Source organism: Chaetodon trifascialis, chromosome 16 (genome assembly GCF_039877785.1).
Source record: "Chaetodon trifascialis isolate fChaTrf1 chromosome 16, fChaTrf1.hap1, whole genome shotgun sequence".
Taxonomy (NCBI): domain Eukaryota; kingdom Metazoa; phylum Chordata; class Actinopteri; order Chaetodontiformes; family Chaetodontidae; genus Chaetodon; species Chaetodon trifascialis.
In genome coordinates, this window is record NC_092071.1 from 12,608,869 (window position 1) to 12,625,447 (window position 16,579).

Consider the following 16,579-nt stretch of genomic DNA (forward strand, 5'->3'; position numbering starts at 1 on the left):
GTATTTTCTGCTGCCCTTCACTTACATGCTAATGTGTTTAGCAGCTGACTGTCATGACATGTTTAATGTTGTATATTTTTCCTGTGACATCGTGAGCATACTGAGAAACAAAACATTTCACCCTGTAATCTAATTATCCATCGCCATACTTATGTATTACATCTGTCATTATATCCAAAAAGACTACATTCTTCTTTATCAGACATTCTGTATTTAGACTGTGATAAGGCTGATCATGTGCAATAGCTAGCAATTTCTACAACCATCTTGGTTGTCTGACTGCAGTGTGCCCACAGATCTGATTTCAGCTGTGAGTAGAAGAAATAAACAGTCTGATGAAACGTGGATCACAGCATATCTGATACTATTGGCTCTGCAAGAAAATGTAACACAGACCTGCAGGGGAACTGACATCCAGAAATTTGACCTGTTTAACATCTGCAGCGTAATTCAAGAGTAAGTGCTGTCTCTCAACGGCGTTACCCTGCGTGCTGGACAAAATGCTAATGTACTGTACATGCGGCGACATACAAAGCATTGAGAATCATCTTGTCCCTGTGGGCTTTGTACTTCAAAATGCATTAAGTATTTATTTCCGCATGCTGGTGTTTGACGCTGTATGAATATGAATGCCAAATGAAGCTATTTAATCAGAATCAATAAGGAATGATTTTAAAGCGATAATGAGCAGCTCTTGTGAGAGTGGGAGAGAAGAGCTGTGATCAATTATACATGGTTTACTGTGGGACAGAAATTATGGACAGCAGCTCGCGAAACCGATATGCAGAGTCAACTACTTTAACAGAAGGGGTTTGTCTTTGTACTTAATGCATATGGTGGCGTACTGTATATCACAAAGTAGTTCTCTCCTGCTAATTGATATGGGAACCATCATAATTAAATGCTATTTTTGTCCTTCACTGTTTGTGTGAATGTGTTGTGGTAATGGATTATGCAGAATCTCAGCATGATAGAAAATCCTTTGTTGAATGAGAATGAGCCAAATACCAAACAAAAACGATCAGAATACATGCTTCTGTCTTCCAAGAAATATGTATAACAAAGACCTTAAAATCAGTTACTTATAATAAAGACTGCACCCACCTCTGATGTTGGCCCGTAGAAGTTGTCTGCTTTGCTGCCCAGTTTTGGGGGTGCTGTGTGGCTGTGTGTGTGTGCAGGAGGGACAGTGTGTGTGTGTCCAGGGGGCCTGATAGTCCTGTTCAGCATTCCTGATGGGAAGACGTTTGTCTGCATCTCTTGGCGGTATTTGTCATAAAGCAGATTGGAGGCACTGAGTACTGGGGCTCCTCTGGTTTCTGCATCAGACTTGGAGGGGTCTTTAGGGGGGTCTTTGAAGGAGGTGGCTGTTTGGCCGTGTGTGTATGCTGAGAGTCGGGATGGTAGAGAGGATACCTGATAAGGTCCGTCAGAAGCCTGAGGCTTGAACTGAGGATTCTTTCGGACATAGGTAATGATTTTGGGCCGAACTCCTTTAGGTTTAAGTTTAGGTGATGGGGAGCTCTCTTTGGGGCTTGCGTTGTGGTTCGAGCTCTGCTGGTTGTTAGGAGGCGCTTTGGGGATTCCACTTGTGCTTATATTGGTTTTGACTGGTGCTCTCATGCAACTGTTGCTATAGCCCTGAGCTGATGTTGTTACAGCAGGGTTGCATCCTGACGGGATGTGTCTAATCACCCCAGAGACACTCCTGGAAACGAGGTACATGGAGGGTTGCCTGCGTGGTGAACCCTGGGGTGTCCTGAGAGGGGAGTGGGGAGGGGTAGATGACCTGGAATCAACTCCCGTCCTGTTGGGACTGGAGCAATTCCTTCTGTATGTGAGCTGAGTCTGGGGTCTCTTCTCTGAAGTGGAAGGATTGGAAGGACTTGAATTACGCCATGCAGCTGCAGCAGTCTGTTTTTCAGCAGGTGGAGCCTCTCTTGGGGCTGCCTGGTTGGGCTGTCTGGGCTGCGAGAATCCAGATGCTTTGTACAGGGGGGAGAAATCTGACGGCTCGCGTAGAGACGATTTTGTAAACTTTCTGTTTGACCCATTGCTGTGTGAATCTGGAGAGGGGTCACTAGAGAAAGGTTGCCCTGTCTCAGCTTGGTGAGCATTTGGTTCTACCAAACTCGTTGATCTTCCCATCTCTGTCTGACAGAGGGGTCTGACAAGCTGTTGTCGTCGAGGTGGCATCACCCTCTCCTCAAATCCCGCCTTCCTCCTTTGGCCCAGGCCCCCATCAGAGGACAAGCCATTTCTATGTTGACTTCCATCCTCCTGTCTATGATCCTGGCTGTAGTATTGAGGACGGCCATGTTTCTCTTGAGCATGTAATGGTGGGGAGTTCTGGTTGGCATCTACAGGGGCTGCCCTTCTTCTGGTCTGGGCTGAGGTAGTGTTGTTTGTATTGGGATATGGGTTGGTCTTAGAGTTGGACAGAGAGATGAGAGATGGCGCTTCTCCACTACTATCCAGTGCACTTGACAGGCTCCCGCTGAGGCAAACGGCTGACAGACTGGACACAAACACATTTGTCTCCGACTTGGACTCCTTCAGACCTCCCTTCCGTCTCTCCCTGTCTCCTGCCCTACCTGACCTGGTGTCCCTTTTCTCTATTGAGCCTGTCACACATGTGTCTAGCTCTTCAGTGCTATGACAGGCAATCCTTTTCTGCACCTCTTTACCCCGCTGTATTCTACCCTCCACTTTGTTGCTGTCGTTGTCATTCCTCCTCACTCCGATAGAAGCAGAACTGGCAGTTGAGCTTGAGGATATGGACATGGCACCCTCATCTTTTCCGTCTCTCAGACTACCTCCATCGTCTTCCTCTTCATTGTCCTCCTCCTGATCCCTGTTTCCCAAAAACGTATGTATCTCCTGACACTCAAACTCTCTGAGATCAGGCTCCATGCATTGCTGTTCAGAACCCCAGATCACTAACTTGTCCGGAGATTCACTCTGAGAGACCAAAGGAGGAATTGAGCCTGTGCTGAATCCTGCATCCTCTATAAGCCCTCTTCCTTCGTGATTGCCGATTGAGGACAATCGATTGGCATTATCATCCCCTGCTTGGGGGAACTGCATCTGGGTTTTGTTACCAATCTTTTCTCCCCTGTCAACATTGGCCCTCAGTCCCTGGTAACCAGTTGGGATGCTCATGACCGACCGATTCTATTGGCGTGCTCAAAGACACCTGCAGGGTGCTGAGGCCATCTATGGACTTGCAAATGTCTCTTTCCTCCCTATCTCTCCTCTTCAGGGTCTGTGTGATGATGGCCCTTCAGTTGATTATTCCAGGGACGAAATGTCATCTCATGAAATCTTTTTCACTTCAACTCGCATTTACTGTGAGTTAACAACGTTGTCTTTGATGGCTCTTCAGAAAGCGGGAGGTCTGTTCAACCTGAAAGCAAAGACAACAAAGGAAACTGTAAGAAAGGCCAACAAGTATGGCTGAAATGCAGAGACTTTCACAGAAGTTATTCTGTTCTTTCCCACAGAGCCACTTAAGGTGTTCTATATTTAGTCTGGTCTGGGTAGCTGCAATTTCAGAAATCAACTGTGCATAGCCCAGAGGCTTGAGCTCTTTATTTGTGTGACTCATATCAATGGATGGTCATTTCAAACTAAACACAACAGGCTGCCCATGGGACAAGACTGTGGAGGCATAAGAGGACATGTCTCTGAACTACCTTGTTTCTATTCTAAAGGCTTTTGTATTTTTTATGAACATCTTCTGATACAAAACACTATACATTAAATTGTGCTGCTTGAGTGTAAAATTTAACGTGGCTAAATACACAAAGAGCATTATGCTCATATTGTAACCAGCAAGAGTAGTACAGCATTAATAATAGGAATGATCAAATAATGATAGCTGTTCACTGGAGGGCAGAAAGAAAAGAGACAAGTGAAGAGAGAAGAGAGGGATAGCTGAGGCTACAGACTGTATGTAAGTGAAGGAATCACCCTGGGAATGGCTGATGAAGACAGGAAGGAGGAAGAGAGGGAAGGGTGCAACCTGTTTTGTAATGAGCTTTTTTCCTCAAGAGACATTGAAAAATAGAAGGTAGAGGATAGTGGGAAAACATCTGCAGTCAAAATATGTTCCAAAAAATACAATGCAAGCTAAAATTATGTTGTAACAGTTGAGGAGTAAAAACACCAGCTCAGGAGGGATAAATCCATTTTGTAGGTCTGATCACTACAGGAGGGTTAACACTCTTCTCTCAACATGCCTTCTCTAACATGCCATATGGCTGATTTAGCCAATGCCACGATTCGATCGCCCACAACAGCAGCGCACCCTGCCTTATTTAAAATCAGCATTCTGCAGGGTGGACAGAAAACCGAGATTTAGATCGCTGCGACACCACGAGTAGACTCCATTTCAAAGTAACCGACTGTATGTGCTGCCACTGAAACATGTACAGTCAGTAGATGAGCAGATGGCAGGGAGGGCAAATGTCTGAGAGCTTTTGTCACACCGTGTCAAAGCAGGATAGTTTTATCACAGCGGTATGAAAAGAGGAAAAAACCCAAACCAATAAACAAGCACACGTGAGAAAAGGATACTGACTCTGACAACATGAAATGACTCTGTTATGTTTTTGCTCTCGGAGGAAAGACTTCCAGGTGTCTCTTTACATTTCAATCTCTCCATAATTATGCAAGAGCTGTTTGAGGAATTCTCCTTCTGCCTTGAACCAGAAGCATAAAAGCCACAGAATATTTATGGACTCAGTTGCGTTTGAGGATCTTTTGTTCACCTGTTTGTCAAACGCAGCCTCTGTTGCGTGCAGTCATCTGTCAGTGCAGGCAGTGATTATTGTATATTTAGACTGAGATGGTCATTGTGTAGTCAAATATATGTCTTCAAACCATCACCCTAACTATATGAGTGGATTCCACAGTTCAGACAGAACCCCCACCCTCTAATTATATGTGTGGCGGGGGGAGTCTGTTCTCATTAGCAGGTGCCTTCTCCATGTGTCCTGTGGCAGCGACATCAGTGAACAGAGTGAACTGCTAAGACGGCTGCTCCAATCGGGAGTAGAGCTACATTTTGTCCAAATGCACTGGGACGGGAAACATTCAAGGATATGATTTGTATTCCTGAAGGCCGTCGGCTTAAAAGCAATTCGGGGATATTATCATATTTTCCTGAAGAGTGTGTTCAAAGAACATTTGACAGAACTTTTGGGGACTTGGTGAATTGAATAAGGTTAAAAAAAGGTTGTTTTACTAGAGGATTCTGAAACCTTAATAACTAACTTTTAATACTCTGAAATGCATCTTCACTTGCCATCAGATATTGATGGAAGATATTTTTCAAAATAAGCATTTGTTTACTGGCAATATTTGCTTGAGATTCAACAAACAACATGTAGGATAATTCACTCTGCCTCCGTGCACCCTGCTAATATTTACCCTTAGCTGGTGCACACAATCAAATAATTAGCTAATTATAAAAGAGACAAAACTCAAAGAGGCAGGGAAAGAGAGGAATGGGAGGGAGAGAATGATACAGAGAGTTGTATTAGAGAGTGGGTGGCACATCGATTAGAGCACTGATGTAGCACAGGAGGTTGTGCTGATGACAGCAGTCTTGGGCCGCTGAGTGCTATAAGCTTGGTCACAGTGGCTGAACCACAATAAGCTGCACATCACCTCACAGCAAGGCAGACAAAACCAATCTGGGAAAACCCTAAACACAGTGAGACAGAGAACAAAAGAGCCTGTCTGACTATGTGAACAAAAGGGCCTGTGGTGATGATAAAGAGCATCAGAAATTAGGTGTATCTTGGGATTCTTCAGGAGACGCGTCTGAGGAAAAAAACTTGACAGGTTCTCCCCGCTGTCGCATTGCCTTATGTTGGTGACAAACCTACTTAGATGCTAAAAGCAAAGAGGATCACATGGGAGTGAGTGGATGAACTAGTGATGGTGAGGGACTGATTTGATGTATCCTTTGACTGGAATACGAATTATGAAAGTGCACCAAATGTCTATGATCATCAGAGCCTCATCTCTCTGAGTTGGAAACACTGCAAAAAAGACAGTGAGTACCATGTTTGACTTTACAAGTTGTGTATGCACTGTTGCTAATGGTGCACAGTAGTACATTATTTCTGTACCAGTTACCCATGATGAATAGGTAAGATAAATTTACCTGGTGGTGATATGTTAGATTCTTTCAGAATTAAAGTATTTAAAAGAGGCACTGATTTGGACTTTTTGATGGAATAACAGAGAGTACAAGACTAATATTATTCTTGCATGTATGCATGTTGAGGTAATCTTGGCTGGAATGTATAATGAAGGCAGGCTTTGTATCACCTGATGGTGAGACCTACTAGTTGAGGTAGCTACTCAGTATGAGCTCCTCTGGGAAAACAGCAGGAGGCAAATCTAAAGAAAAATTGAACAGTCCTGCTTCGGTTGTCATGGCAATGCCATATCCCTGGGAATTGCAGAATGCGCGTCCTGACCCATGCGTCTTCCATCAGGGGAAAAGGTCAGTGTTAGAAAGAGGCGGGCTGTTCTGAAGGTTAGCTTTATGCTTCTACACTAACAGCTCATGCATATATTCTGCTGTGCAATGCTTTCACATGTGAACTCACACCCATGCATGGACATATACACACAATATACACACAGTCGCTGTGTGAAAGCCAGGTTTTTTTTTTCCCCGACGAGGTATATAATAATCATGTAGGAGCAATCATATCCCTGCAAGTGGGTAGATAGACGCATCGCTGAAGCGATGAGAGCGTGGAGGCAGGATAAGACGATATCTCAGCAGTGATCAAATTCAGCCAAGGACTGGAATTTGTAGTTTTCACTGGGCTCCTAACCTGTCAAGTGCTGCATTTAACCATAGAAAACTCTTCTCAGAAGGTGAGAAATGATGAGCTGAGAACATGGCTCACAGGAAATGGAGAGAAAAATAAAATCTATAGTGGAATTGGAAAAGAAAGGGGCCCTCTTCATTGTCTTTTCTCTCTGAAAGTGAGCAGGTCTATGTGGGTGAAAGCATGAGAAGCAGACATGAGGTGGGAGAGATGAGACGTGCAGATGGATACAGAGGGGAGGAGAGTTGTCACAGGAGAGCCACAGCTTTCTAATTATCCTGATGGAAGGGTGTACATCATTTGAACCTCTATAGTACGAGCTATACAGCCCCGTTTCTGAAGCGACCTGCTCATATAAGCCCAGGAGAGCAGGCAGAAGTAATTATTGAAATCCTTTACTATATGTAATGCTAATGAGCCCTTAACTGCTCCTACTGATGAAACATGTATTTCCATTTAATACCTTTCTGTTCTGCAGTTGAGGAAGTGTAGAAACTTTGCTGAAGGCAAGGTTCATACAGCTTTTAGAGCAGAATTCAAGCACTTTTCAAGGTGCCAAAAACTACATTTTCCAGACTCTGGAAGCTTTTATCATCACATCTAAATTACTGTAACTATAAATGCAAAGGCGAAATAAAATTAAGTTTGCAGAATTCAAGCATTTTCCTAACCTTGAAAATTGTTAAAATAAAGCATTGGATTTGGTTTGGATTGATAAAGCATATATATATATATATAAACATCCCATCACACGCAGGCATCTTATAGCTAATCTGAGGGACAGTCAGATCTCATATGTATCAGGTTATAGCATCATCTGATCTAATTCACATGTGTTTTCATTAAAGGGAATCAGGGAATGGGGCGAGAATATTGCAGCGCTCACAGAGTTGTGCTCGGTTCAGTCATTTTGTGCCTGTAATAAATGTTCATTGAGCAGCTCTTTAGTCAAACATAAGAGGTTGCTGGAATATTCATCCATCCATCTTGTTGGTGGTATGTTTGTGTTAATATTTTGAAATATTGTGGGGGAGGGCGGTGTATTCTTTTATATCGAGGGGAAGGTCAAAAGAAAATATTTGTAATTTCAAAAAAGATTCAACCCCCCTCTCCCTTAGGTTTTCATGATGTGGAATTACAATATAAGAGGGGAATTCAAGTGTCAAGGTGAGAAGATATGAACAACTGTGAATCTTCTTTTCATTCAGTGGATCACAGTTATGTCCTGCACGCAATTTTATTTCAAAGAACAAATTTGCCACAGAATCTCGTACATTTTTCTCTAAATTGCTCGATTTAGCCAAGCCAGGCAGGACGTGTTACACGCAACTTGTTTTCTAGATTTCAGATGTACATATATACACATGTTACAACACGAAGACCGTATGTGAATGTGAGCAGATTGTGTGCCAGTCACACACCTGCACAGACACACACGCAATCAACACATGCACACGCGCTTGCTCTCAGTGTCTTTGTTGTCGGTCCAGCAGCACATGTGGCTGTTACAGGAGCCATTTGTCTTTGGCACTTTGCTTTATTCCTCTCCTCCCCCGCTGGAGAGCAGACAGGTTTTATAGCTCCCTGGTCCCAGGAGAACCCCAACAATGCATGCACGCACACACACACACACACACATGCACACACACATTCTGTGCCATCTCTCTTTCATCCATATATACACACACATACTTCTGCAGAGGTGTGAATTCCAGCACACTGAAATAGAAGCAAAAGAGTTGGGGGGAACACAAATGGACAGAGCTTCGACATGTGTGCCACCATAATTTATGACTCCTGCATGTTTGCACACAACATAATTAGATTTAGCGCAGGATTTCCATTAAAATGCAGTATACCAGTTGAAGATGAAACCCCAGTCCTCTAACACAGAACATACTGTGTCTTTGCATCCATGTAATTAATCTCTTATGACATCATCCTTGTACACCTTCCCGAGGCTGGATTGAGTTAAAATCTGTGTGTGAAAGTGTTAACTTGTGAGCATCTACCCTGTGCAGACATGTATGTATATTTAAGGCTTCTGCACATACAGTATCACTGCAAATAAACCAGTAAATCCTGAACACACACATAAACAATCATCCTCTTGTCCATTTTGGAAAAGTATTCCTTTTCTCCTTGTCCTTGTAATCTATTCACAATCATCCAGCAGGATATAGCTTAGTGAGAAAGTCTATTCAGAAATAAGCTAAGCTTTAGTCATCCGTTCCTTCTCCTCCCATCTCTGTCAGCTACACAACACAGACAGAAATAGCACTGAAATAAGCTAAACGCTCCATTTTCACAGAAGACACAACAGACACCCTGTAGACAGAATTTCACAAGTGATGATTCACTAAACTGTGGCCGGGTGTTTGTATGTTTGCACCGAGCAATAGCTCACTATGCAGAGCAAAGGGATTAGCATCACAGAGAACAGTGAAGCAGAACGGGGGGATATCCAAAAATAGTATCCTCCAGTTGCTTGATTGTTGCTCTGCACTTTATGTATAGACACATAAACAGCAACAGAGCCGCTTCTCATCAACAAGCTTCCCCGACTGCAGTATAATGTAGCTCCTAGCTGGATTCAATTAAGCTTTGTCCCCTCAGTGATTCCAATCGGTTTCATCCCCTTCTCAAAAAAATCTTTTCATGTCTGTCTCTATCTCTTCCTCCTCTCCCTCCCTCCAGCCCCTCTTGTACCTTAATAATACAGAGTTAATGAGGGCAGGGCCAAGTGATCAATCCCATTTTCATCGTTATAGACGCCACATCAGCAGACTACATTTGCCCAAATAATCCTTCTCTCCTCCTCTGCTTTCTCTCTCTCCCACTCCACTCCCACAGACACACAGTTTTTGCTCCCCAAGGGGAGTCATTCTGGATCGCAGGGGGACCTGTAACAGGATTTCTGCAGGATCTTGGGTCAGAGTGGGTGGTCATGCCTAACTGAATAGAAGAATGAGAAAATCAGATCATCTGCAATAAAAGCTGATTTATTTCCTTATTGTGCGCAGGCAGTCGGTGTGCGCTACCTGCGATGAAATCGCCAGAAAATCACAAAATGCCAATAATAGGATTTATTAGCCGAAGCGAAATGAAAAATGGAGGCACATGTTCGCACGCCCGTCCACCAACACATGTTCACACACAAGGTTTGTCTCGTTAGCTGACGAGACGGCAAACTGTGCCAAAAAAGGATACAAAAAACCCCCTTAAAGTGTCACATCCAGAAATGAGTGTGAGCTTAAAGCGTGTGCTTGCATGCACATGTGCAAAGTTGCACATATAAATAACATGGGTACCACCTACATGCACAACTACACACATCCAGACTATCACTGCAGCAGGAGCACAGACAAAGAGACAGCTTCTCACTGAGAGAAGATGTGGCTTATAAAATACAGGTCTGTCACGCAAAAACACACTTGCTGATGAAATTTTCCATCCCCTTAACTGTTATTTTTGCAGTGTTGCTTCTGGTGAGTACTGGGAATGAATCTCCTCTAAATCAGACATGGTGCTGCTCCACTGTCTAGTTATGCTGTGCTGTGCAGCCCGTAAAGATGGATTGTGGTTGAGGTGGATAAAGGGAGGACAAATGTGCAGGAAATGAAAAAAGAAATGACAACGGGAATTAGATGGATTGGGAACAAAAAACAAAGAGGAACTGATATGAAGATGAGCGTGATTAGAAATGAACGGAGTGCTCCAGTCTGGAGGGGAGAATTAGGAAGAGGAGGAAGACGCGAGACTTGTGTTTATTGTTTGAGCCCTGCAGTTAAAAGATAGATAGATCCAGACAGGGGTGGCATGGTGGAGAGGAAAAAAGGGGCGTCTGTCCACGCTGGTTGCTGGTTGCACCGCATTGTTATTAGCAAAGCCCCTCCACCCACTACCCTCACTTCTGTCGCAGAGAAAAATGTTAACTCTTGCATGGCTGGTGGGCAAAACTGTACGAGGGGACAAAGAGGAGAGGTGAGGATGGGAGCTCACTTCAAATGCAAAGCAGTAGCAGACAAAGAATTCAGCGATGGTGGAATTCTCTGTGGGACCGTAAGGAAGTTGGCACATGCTCACACAAACGCACACAGTCAGACATAAAGCTGGCAAAGGTGAAACAGCCCAGACAAAGAAAAGCTGAGTGCAACTCAGACAGGCTGAGTCACTTCTGTATATTTTAGGAAAATATGATAATACAAATAAATGATGCTGCTGCAGAGAGTGGGGGGGGGGGGGGGGGGGGGGGGCGATGGGAATGTGGGGGATTCTAGTTAGTATTGTAATGTGTAAGTGTTGGTGTGCATGTGTAATGTGCAAGTGGCAAACCCTGGGGATGTGGGGGAGGGACGACCGGCAAAGGATCAGTGAGAGGTGAGCAAAGAATAGAGCGAGCTGAGGGTTTTGGGTGGTGGTGATGTGCAGAAACAAAACAAAAAAAAAGGTCATGGTTTGAGCTGCTTCTGTCTGTATGTGTATGTGTGTGCGCAACACAAATACTGCTTTCATAGATTGGACAAAGGGAGTTGATGGGGCAAGAAGTCTTTTGGGATATCAGAGAAGAGTGCTGCTCAGTTTGAGGATTCACATATGCTGCCGTGCTGCTGCTATTCTGGCAGATTAGTGTATTTTTGGGGACGTGGACAAGGCTCAAAAAGACTGTGTGGAGACGTATCATAAAAAATGAATTGTGTGGACTCTATGAATGTTTCTGTGGCTTTTTACTGCCAAGTTAAGTACAGCTCTTATGGCTCAGTCCTCATAATAACACTGTTGACTTCAGTTCATTCACAGCATAGCATTCATTTGCTTAATAAGTACTGTAGCTTGCTGACTAATATAATTAAAATGACTGAGAACACAAACATACATTAGAAAACTGGAAGCTCTGCAGCTCTTCCCGTACACTGACTTTATTTTCAGCAGATTGATGCACACACTTACACACGAGGGAAAGGTCTTTCATGTTGACTCCCCACAGGACAGGCAAGTGTGTGTATGTGTGTGTGTGTATGTACATGTGTGTCATTCGTGGAGGCGTGCCTCTCTGTTCACCCTCTGATGTCCTGCCTGTGACTGCAGGGGAGGAGCTACAACAAGCTCATTGCCACCTTCCAGACAAAAGACAGTGTGAATTTGAGAACGCGTGTGTTGACACTTCATTAACACTGTGTTCACACACACACACACACACTAACACACACACACGCACATGCACTCACATCCTGAGCAAAGAGAGGCCTCCAAATTATTTAAGCGCACACGGATCTACTTTTAACACTGTGGTATTAATTAGAACAATGTTTTTGTCCAAAGCAAAAAGAAGCACGTTTAAAGAAAAAAAACCCTTGGAAATACACATATTCCACGTGATACTGAGGGACATACTGACATACTTTTCCTCCCCTCTCTCCCTCACTTCACTTATCATCTCTATTTTCTGCCTCTCTCTTCCTTCTTCTCCTTCCTTCTGTCCTATAAAATGACCTTGAAGGTCGTGCCGGTGCGCTACACTCATGGGCTTTGTGACAAACTGTTGTACCTGCAAAAACACACAAGCACCTGAGCCCAAGCACTGACACAAACACACACATCCACTGACTGCAAGTGGTTTTCCTGGCAGAGATCTGCTGAATTGATCGCTGTTCAGACACCGCAGAGGTCAGATGTAATGAATCAATCACACACGCATCAGCATCTGGAACAGCAGCTACAGCAGCTACAGCAGACAACGTGCAGTCACAAGGCCATGGCCCGGGAGGGATTGGCAAGATTTAGCAAAATGGACTAGAAGATCCATAAATGCGGGAAGTCTCTGATATTGAGGTCGATAATAGCAGCAGACAATCCCAATAAGCACAAAAACCACACTTACTTAATGCACGACATCTCAGTGTTGAACCTACTGACCTCATGTTTGGGCAGCGCAGCTAGATACCAAACAACGTCAACCTCCACACAGTTGCAAAGCTGAAAATGTTAAAATGACTAATTTAGTCATGTAAACACAACATACACCCTCGCAAAGGTAGGGAAACTACCCCCACAGTCTCAAGGACAGCCTGATCATCAGACAGCGATCAATCAGGACAAGAGGCAGCTGAGTGTGAAAGACATGACCTCAATCTGCTCACCTTTACTTGATCCATCATTCCCTGTCTTTCCTCTCCCCTCCTTCCTTCTAAGAGGCCTACAGGTGAGGCTGAGGACATGGGAATTGTTGCTAAAAGTAGCTAAAGCACATAGAATACTGTGCATCTGATTAAGGCTCCTCAGAGCTAGAAGATGTTGAGACATGATGTCTTTGCACAGCTGCGGGAGCAAGGCAGTGTCATTGCCTTTATTGGCAAATGAAAGTGAAGAATTAGACAGGTAAAAGTATTTTTACATAGGAAACCACTATCTGTGGAAAGTGATTTCTTGAGGGTTTGATCAGTCTCTGAACAAAGCATATTTTTTTATTAAATTATTTATTTCAACTTCACACACTGCTCCATCTTCAAAAACCACTTCCAACGGCTGAGTCAGCATAAGAGCACCAAAACACAATTATGAAAGATCTTTTCTGACATTTATTTAAAGGGAAAAACAGTTAGAGATAGGAACCTTTTTTTTTTTGTTATCCATTTTTATTTCTATTACTCGTAATTGCAGTGCAAACTCCGGCATTCACACAAATCTGACTGGGCAAGAAAAAAAAAAAAAACAACTTCCTTCAAAGTGTGTTGTCACCTCTCAGTACAGTGGATCATAGCTGCAGTCAGGTCTAAAGCCTGGATAATCTATGCCTGATCATTAGCATCATCCACAGAGACTTGACCTGCTCCATCCATCACACCAACCTCCTCTTCCCTGTCTGACCTCACCGTCTCTCCAACCCCGCTATTCTCCGCCTCAACCCACTGATCTACTTACAGTCTGCGGGTCAACTTCCATGTTAGTCTCTTTTTCCCCCTTCTATTTGTATTTATTTTATTTTTTATTTTTTTCACAAACAGGTTGAAATTTCTCAAATCCCTTCACAAACTAGCCTACGCCGCATCGGAGCTGCCAAAATAAAAGGATCAAATCCGTATTTAGCTATGAGCGAACCGAATCAGCACCAAGACCCAATCATATCGGCAAAAATACGTGCGACACTTCCTCAAGAAACCGACGCTGGCTCAAGAAGCATCACAAACACCCTCGCAGGCTGATCTCCGTTGTGCGACTTACCTCCAGGCTCCTCTGCTGTTGATTCGTTTAAGAATGTCGGCCGAATGCAGGAGTTGCAAAACGAAACACAAGCACGTCTTTCCCCTCTCTCTCTCTCTCTCTCTCTCTCTCTCTCTCTCTCTCTCTCTCTCTCTCTCTCTCTCTCTCTCTCTCTCTCTCTCTCTCTCTCTCTCTCTCTCTCTCTGACTGGCAGAAAGCAGTGCAAGGCGAGAGGGAGAGAGAGATGCTGCGGACAGGAGGAGGAGGAGGAGCGGTGCTGATGCTGCAGCCGACACCTGGCAGAGCATCCTTCTGCTCAGGCGCCCCGGCTTTTATCTCCAACTCATGTGCGCCCTCTGCTGGATCGTGTGAGAAGTAAGGATGAAAAGTGCCGACGCTATACGTCCAGAAGAGGGTTTCTCCTAGAACAGCCACCGGACGAAGGAGTCTGGCTTTTGAGAGGCTCGTTTTATTTACAGGATTGATGCGTGAAACCGAAAAAAACAAAAACAAAACAATAAAAGGGGGAAACGGTGAACATGGAGACAAACAAAAACAATTCAGACATTCTTGACTCATAACAGTGAAGTTACTATGTGTGGGATTTATTTGCGATTGTGTGAAAATCCATGATTTATTCTCAGACTCTCATTCAATATCCCTAGGTCGGTCCCGATTATACCAACAGGTGGCGCCAAAGTAAAGAAATTCAAATCCCACACACAGTGACTTTTACAGTGAAATATAACAAGAAGAACAACAAAAAAAGCTTTTTCCTTTTTAGAAACAGTCACATATCAGACGGTTGTTGAGCACTTTGATGGAGACCTGGAAGCTTCCACATTGTCGTCCACTGATAAACTGACAGCTGTACAAACTAATATGGATGAAAAGCTCTAACTCTCCTGCTCACCACAATGCACATTTGGTTGACAGCCATGTCGACAGCATGACAATATGAGACTGGTAATTTCAAAAAGTTTTGTGCGTAAATGCAGCGAGAAGAAAAAAAGGCTCCTCTTCAGTGAGGCTGAGGAGAATCACAGAGACGGATAACAAAATGAGAAACCTGTGACGATGAGTGGCAGACTCAAATAGACACTGCTTTTGTGCTTTTTCAGCATTTACATGTAGTTATACTAACACACTGAAAGCAAACGGCCAAGAAAAAGTCTGAGAACGTGATGTAATCACAGCAAAATGACATAAACGGCAAGCAGCTGTGCATCCACCTGCTGATGGATTTAAACATCAAAAGGATAATTATGTGGCACATGTATCACGGATGGAAAGCTAAGGTCAGTGAGGTTTTAATGCAGCATCAAAGGGGAAATAAGGAGCTCCTTTAATCTATTTATGTACTGTGTGTGTATATACATGGTATTTATTTCAGAAGTAAACACAAGCTCTGCAGAAAAAATACTCTTGTTGTTTTGGTATGTTATACAGTGCATGGCTATACTTCTTTGAAATAAAGGAAATTATGGGAAATGGGATGTATCATGTGCTTTTGATCAGTGAAACTGCAAATTTGTGAGTGTTATTAAAATGCATGGGTAAGGCATTAATGGATAAATCAAAGCGAAGGTGTCAACTTCACCAAAACTGTGGGTAAAGTTTCAGTTGCACTGATCATGTAAGCACAACAAAGGGAACACTATGTTCGACACAAACAGGGCAACATAAAGTAAGCCTTTTCTCCAATTTACAAATAATTTACTGCATGAATTATAAACAATATCTTATGTACACAATCTTGATTATATATGTTTCTATCTTTAAACTAATGGGAACGTGATATAACATAACATGAACATAATACTAAAGCCTGTTGACAGCTGAGGGGGTACTACTGCATAAAAAGTTGCATAGATCCTTATGTAGCCTGAGAGTGAGCAGCACAAAATCTGAAAAACTGAAGAAGAATATTAGTGCTCTTAAGTTTATGAAAAAAGAAAAAAATGTAAAAGCACAAAAAAAGGATGGAAATAAATGCAAGTGTGGTGAAATTCTTTTTAGGCTTTTTTTTTTCTTAATTCTTCTTAAAAACCCTGGAAATTACCACATTTTAGGAAGAGGGTAATAAAAAGATGTTGATAAGCATGAGAAAAGGCATAGAGAACAAATAGTTAATCCAAATTGAACATTTAAAGTTCTAAATGTTACAAGCTACAGATGCAAAAAGTCACAGCAGCCAGCGCTGTGAAAATCCACTATCATCCAATGTTACATGACATTAACTGACATTCAGCCACTGTCAATGCCATCACCTGATGATCGACATGGATTAGGATTCACATATCAGATTTTATATATATATTTACCAAGGGTATAAAATATCCCAAAATAGAGTATTTAAACAATGGCTATTATTAATGTAAGGAGGATATAAAATCAGGTTATCAGTTAAGAAAATTAAAAATGATCCCGGTGGGCTTTAGACCAAATCACCCCCTCTGAATCTCTCTATCAGAGGATGGAATTGTCCAACAGGGTATGCTGTTCAATATTTTGCTACAGCA

General features: G+C 43.1%; 1 protein-coding gene across 2 annotated transcripts in view; it reads right to left on the bottom strand.

The window, feature by feature from the left end:
* Positions 1 to 14,186, bottom strand: part of mtus2a (microtubule associated tumor suppressor candidate 2a) — a 43,425-nt gene extending 29,239 nt beyond the window's left edge. Inside the window, exons 1-2 of one of the 2 annotated variants that reach the window (XM_070982392.1) lie at positions 14,079 to 14,186; positions 1,105 to 3,406 (exon numbers count right to left, since the gene is read on the bottom strand). In XM_070982392.1, coding sequence (XP_070838493.1) covers positions 1,105 to 3,162 — 2,058 coding nt within the window. In that variant the 5' untranslated portion in view covers positions 3,163 to 3,406; positions 14,079 to 14,186. Of the gene's footprint in view, positions 1 to 1,104; positions 4,101 to 14,078 lie in introns of those variants that run through there. The other variant, XM_070982393.1, reaches the window with a different exon arrangement.
* Between the last annotated feature and the right edge of the window lie 2,393 nt (positions 14,187 to 16,579).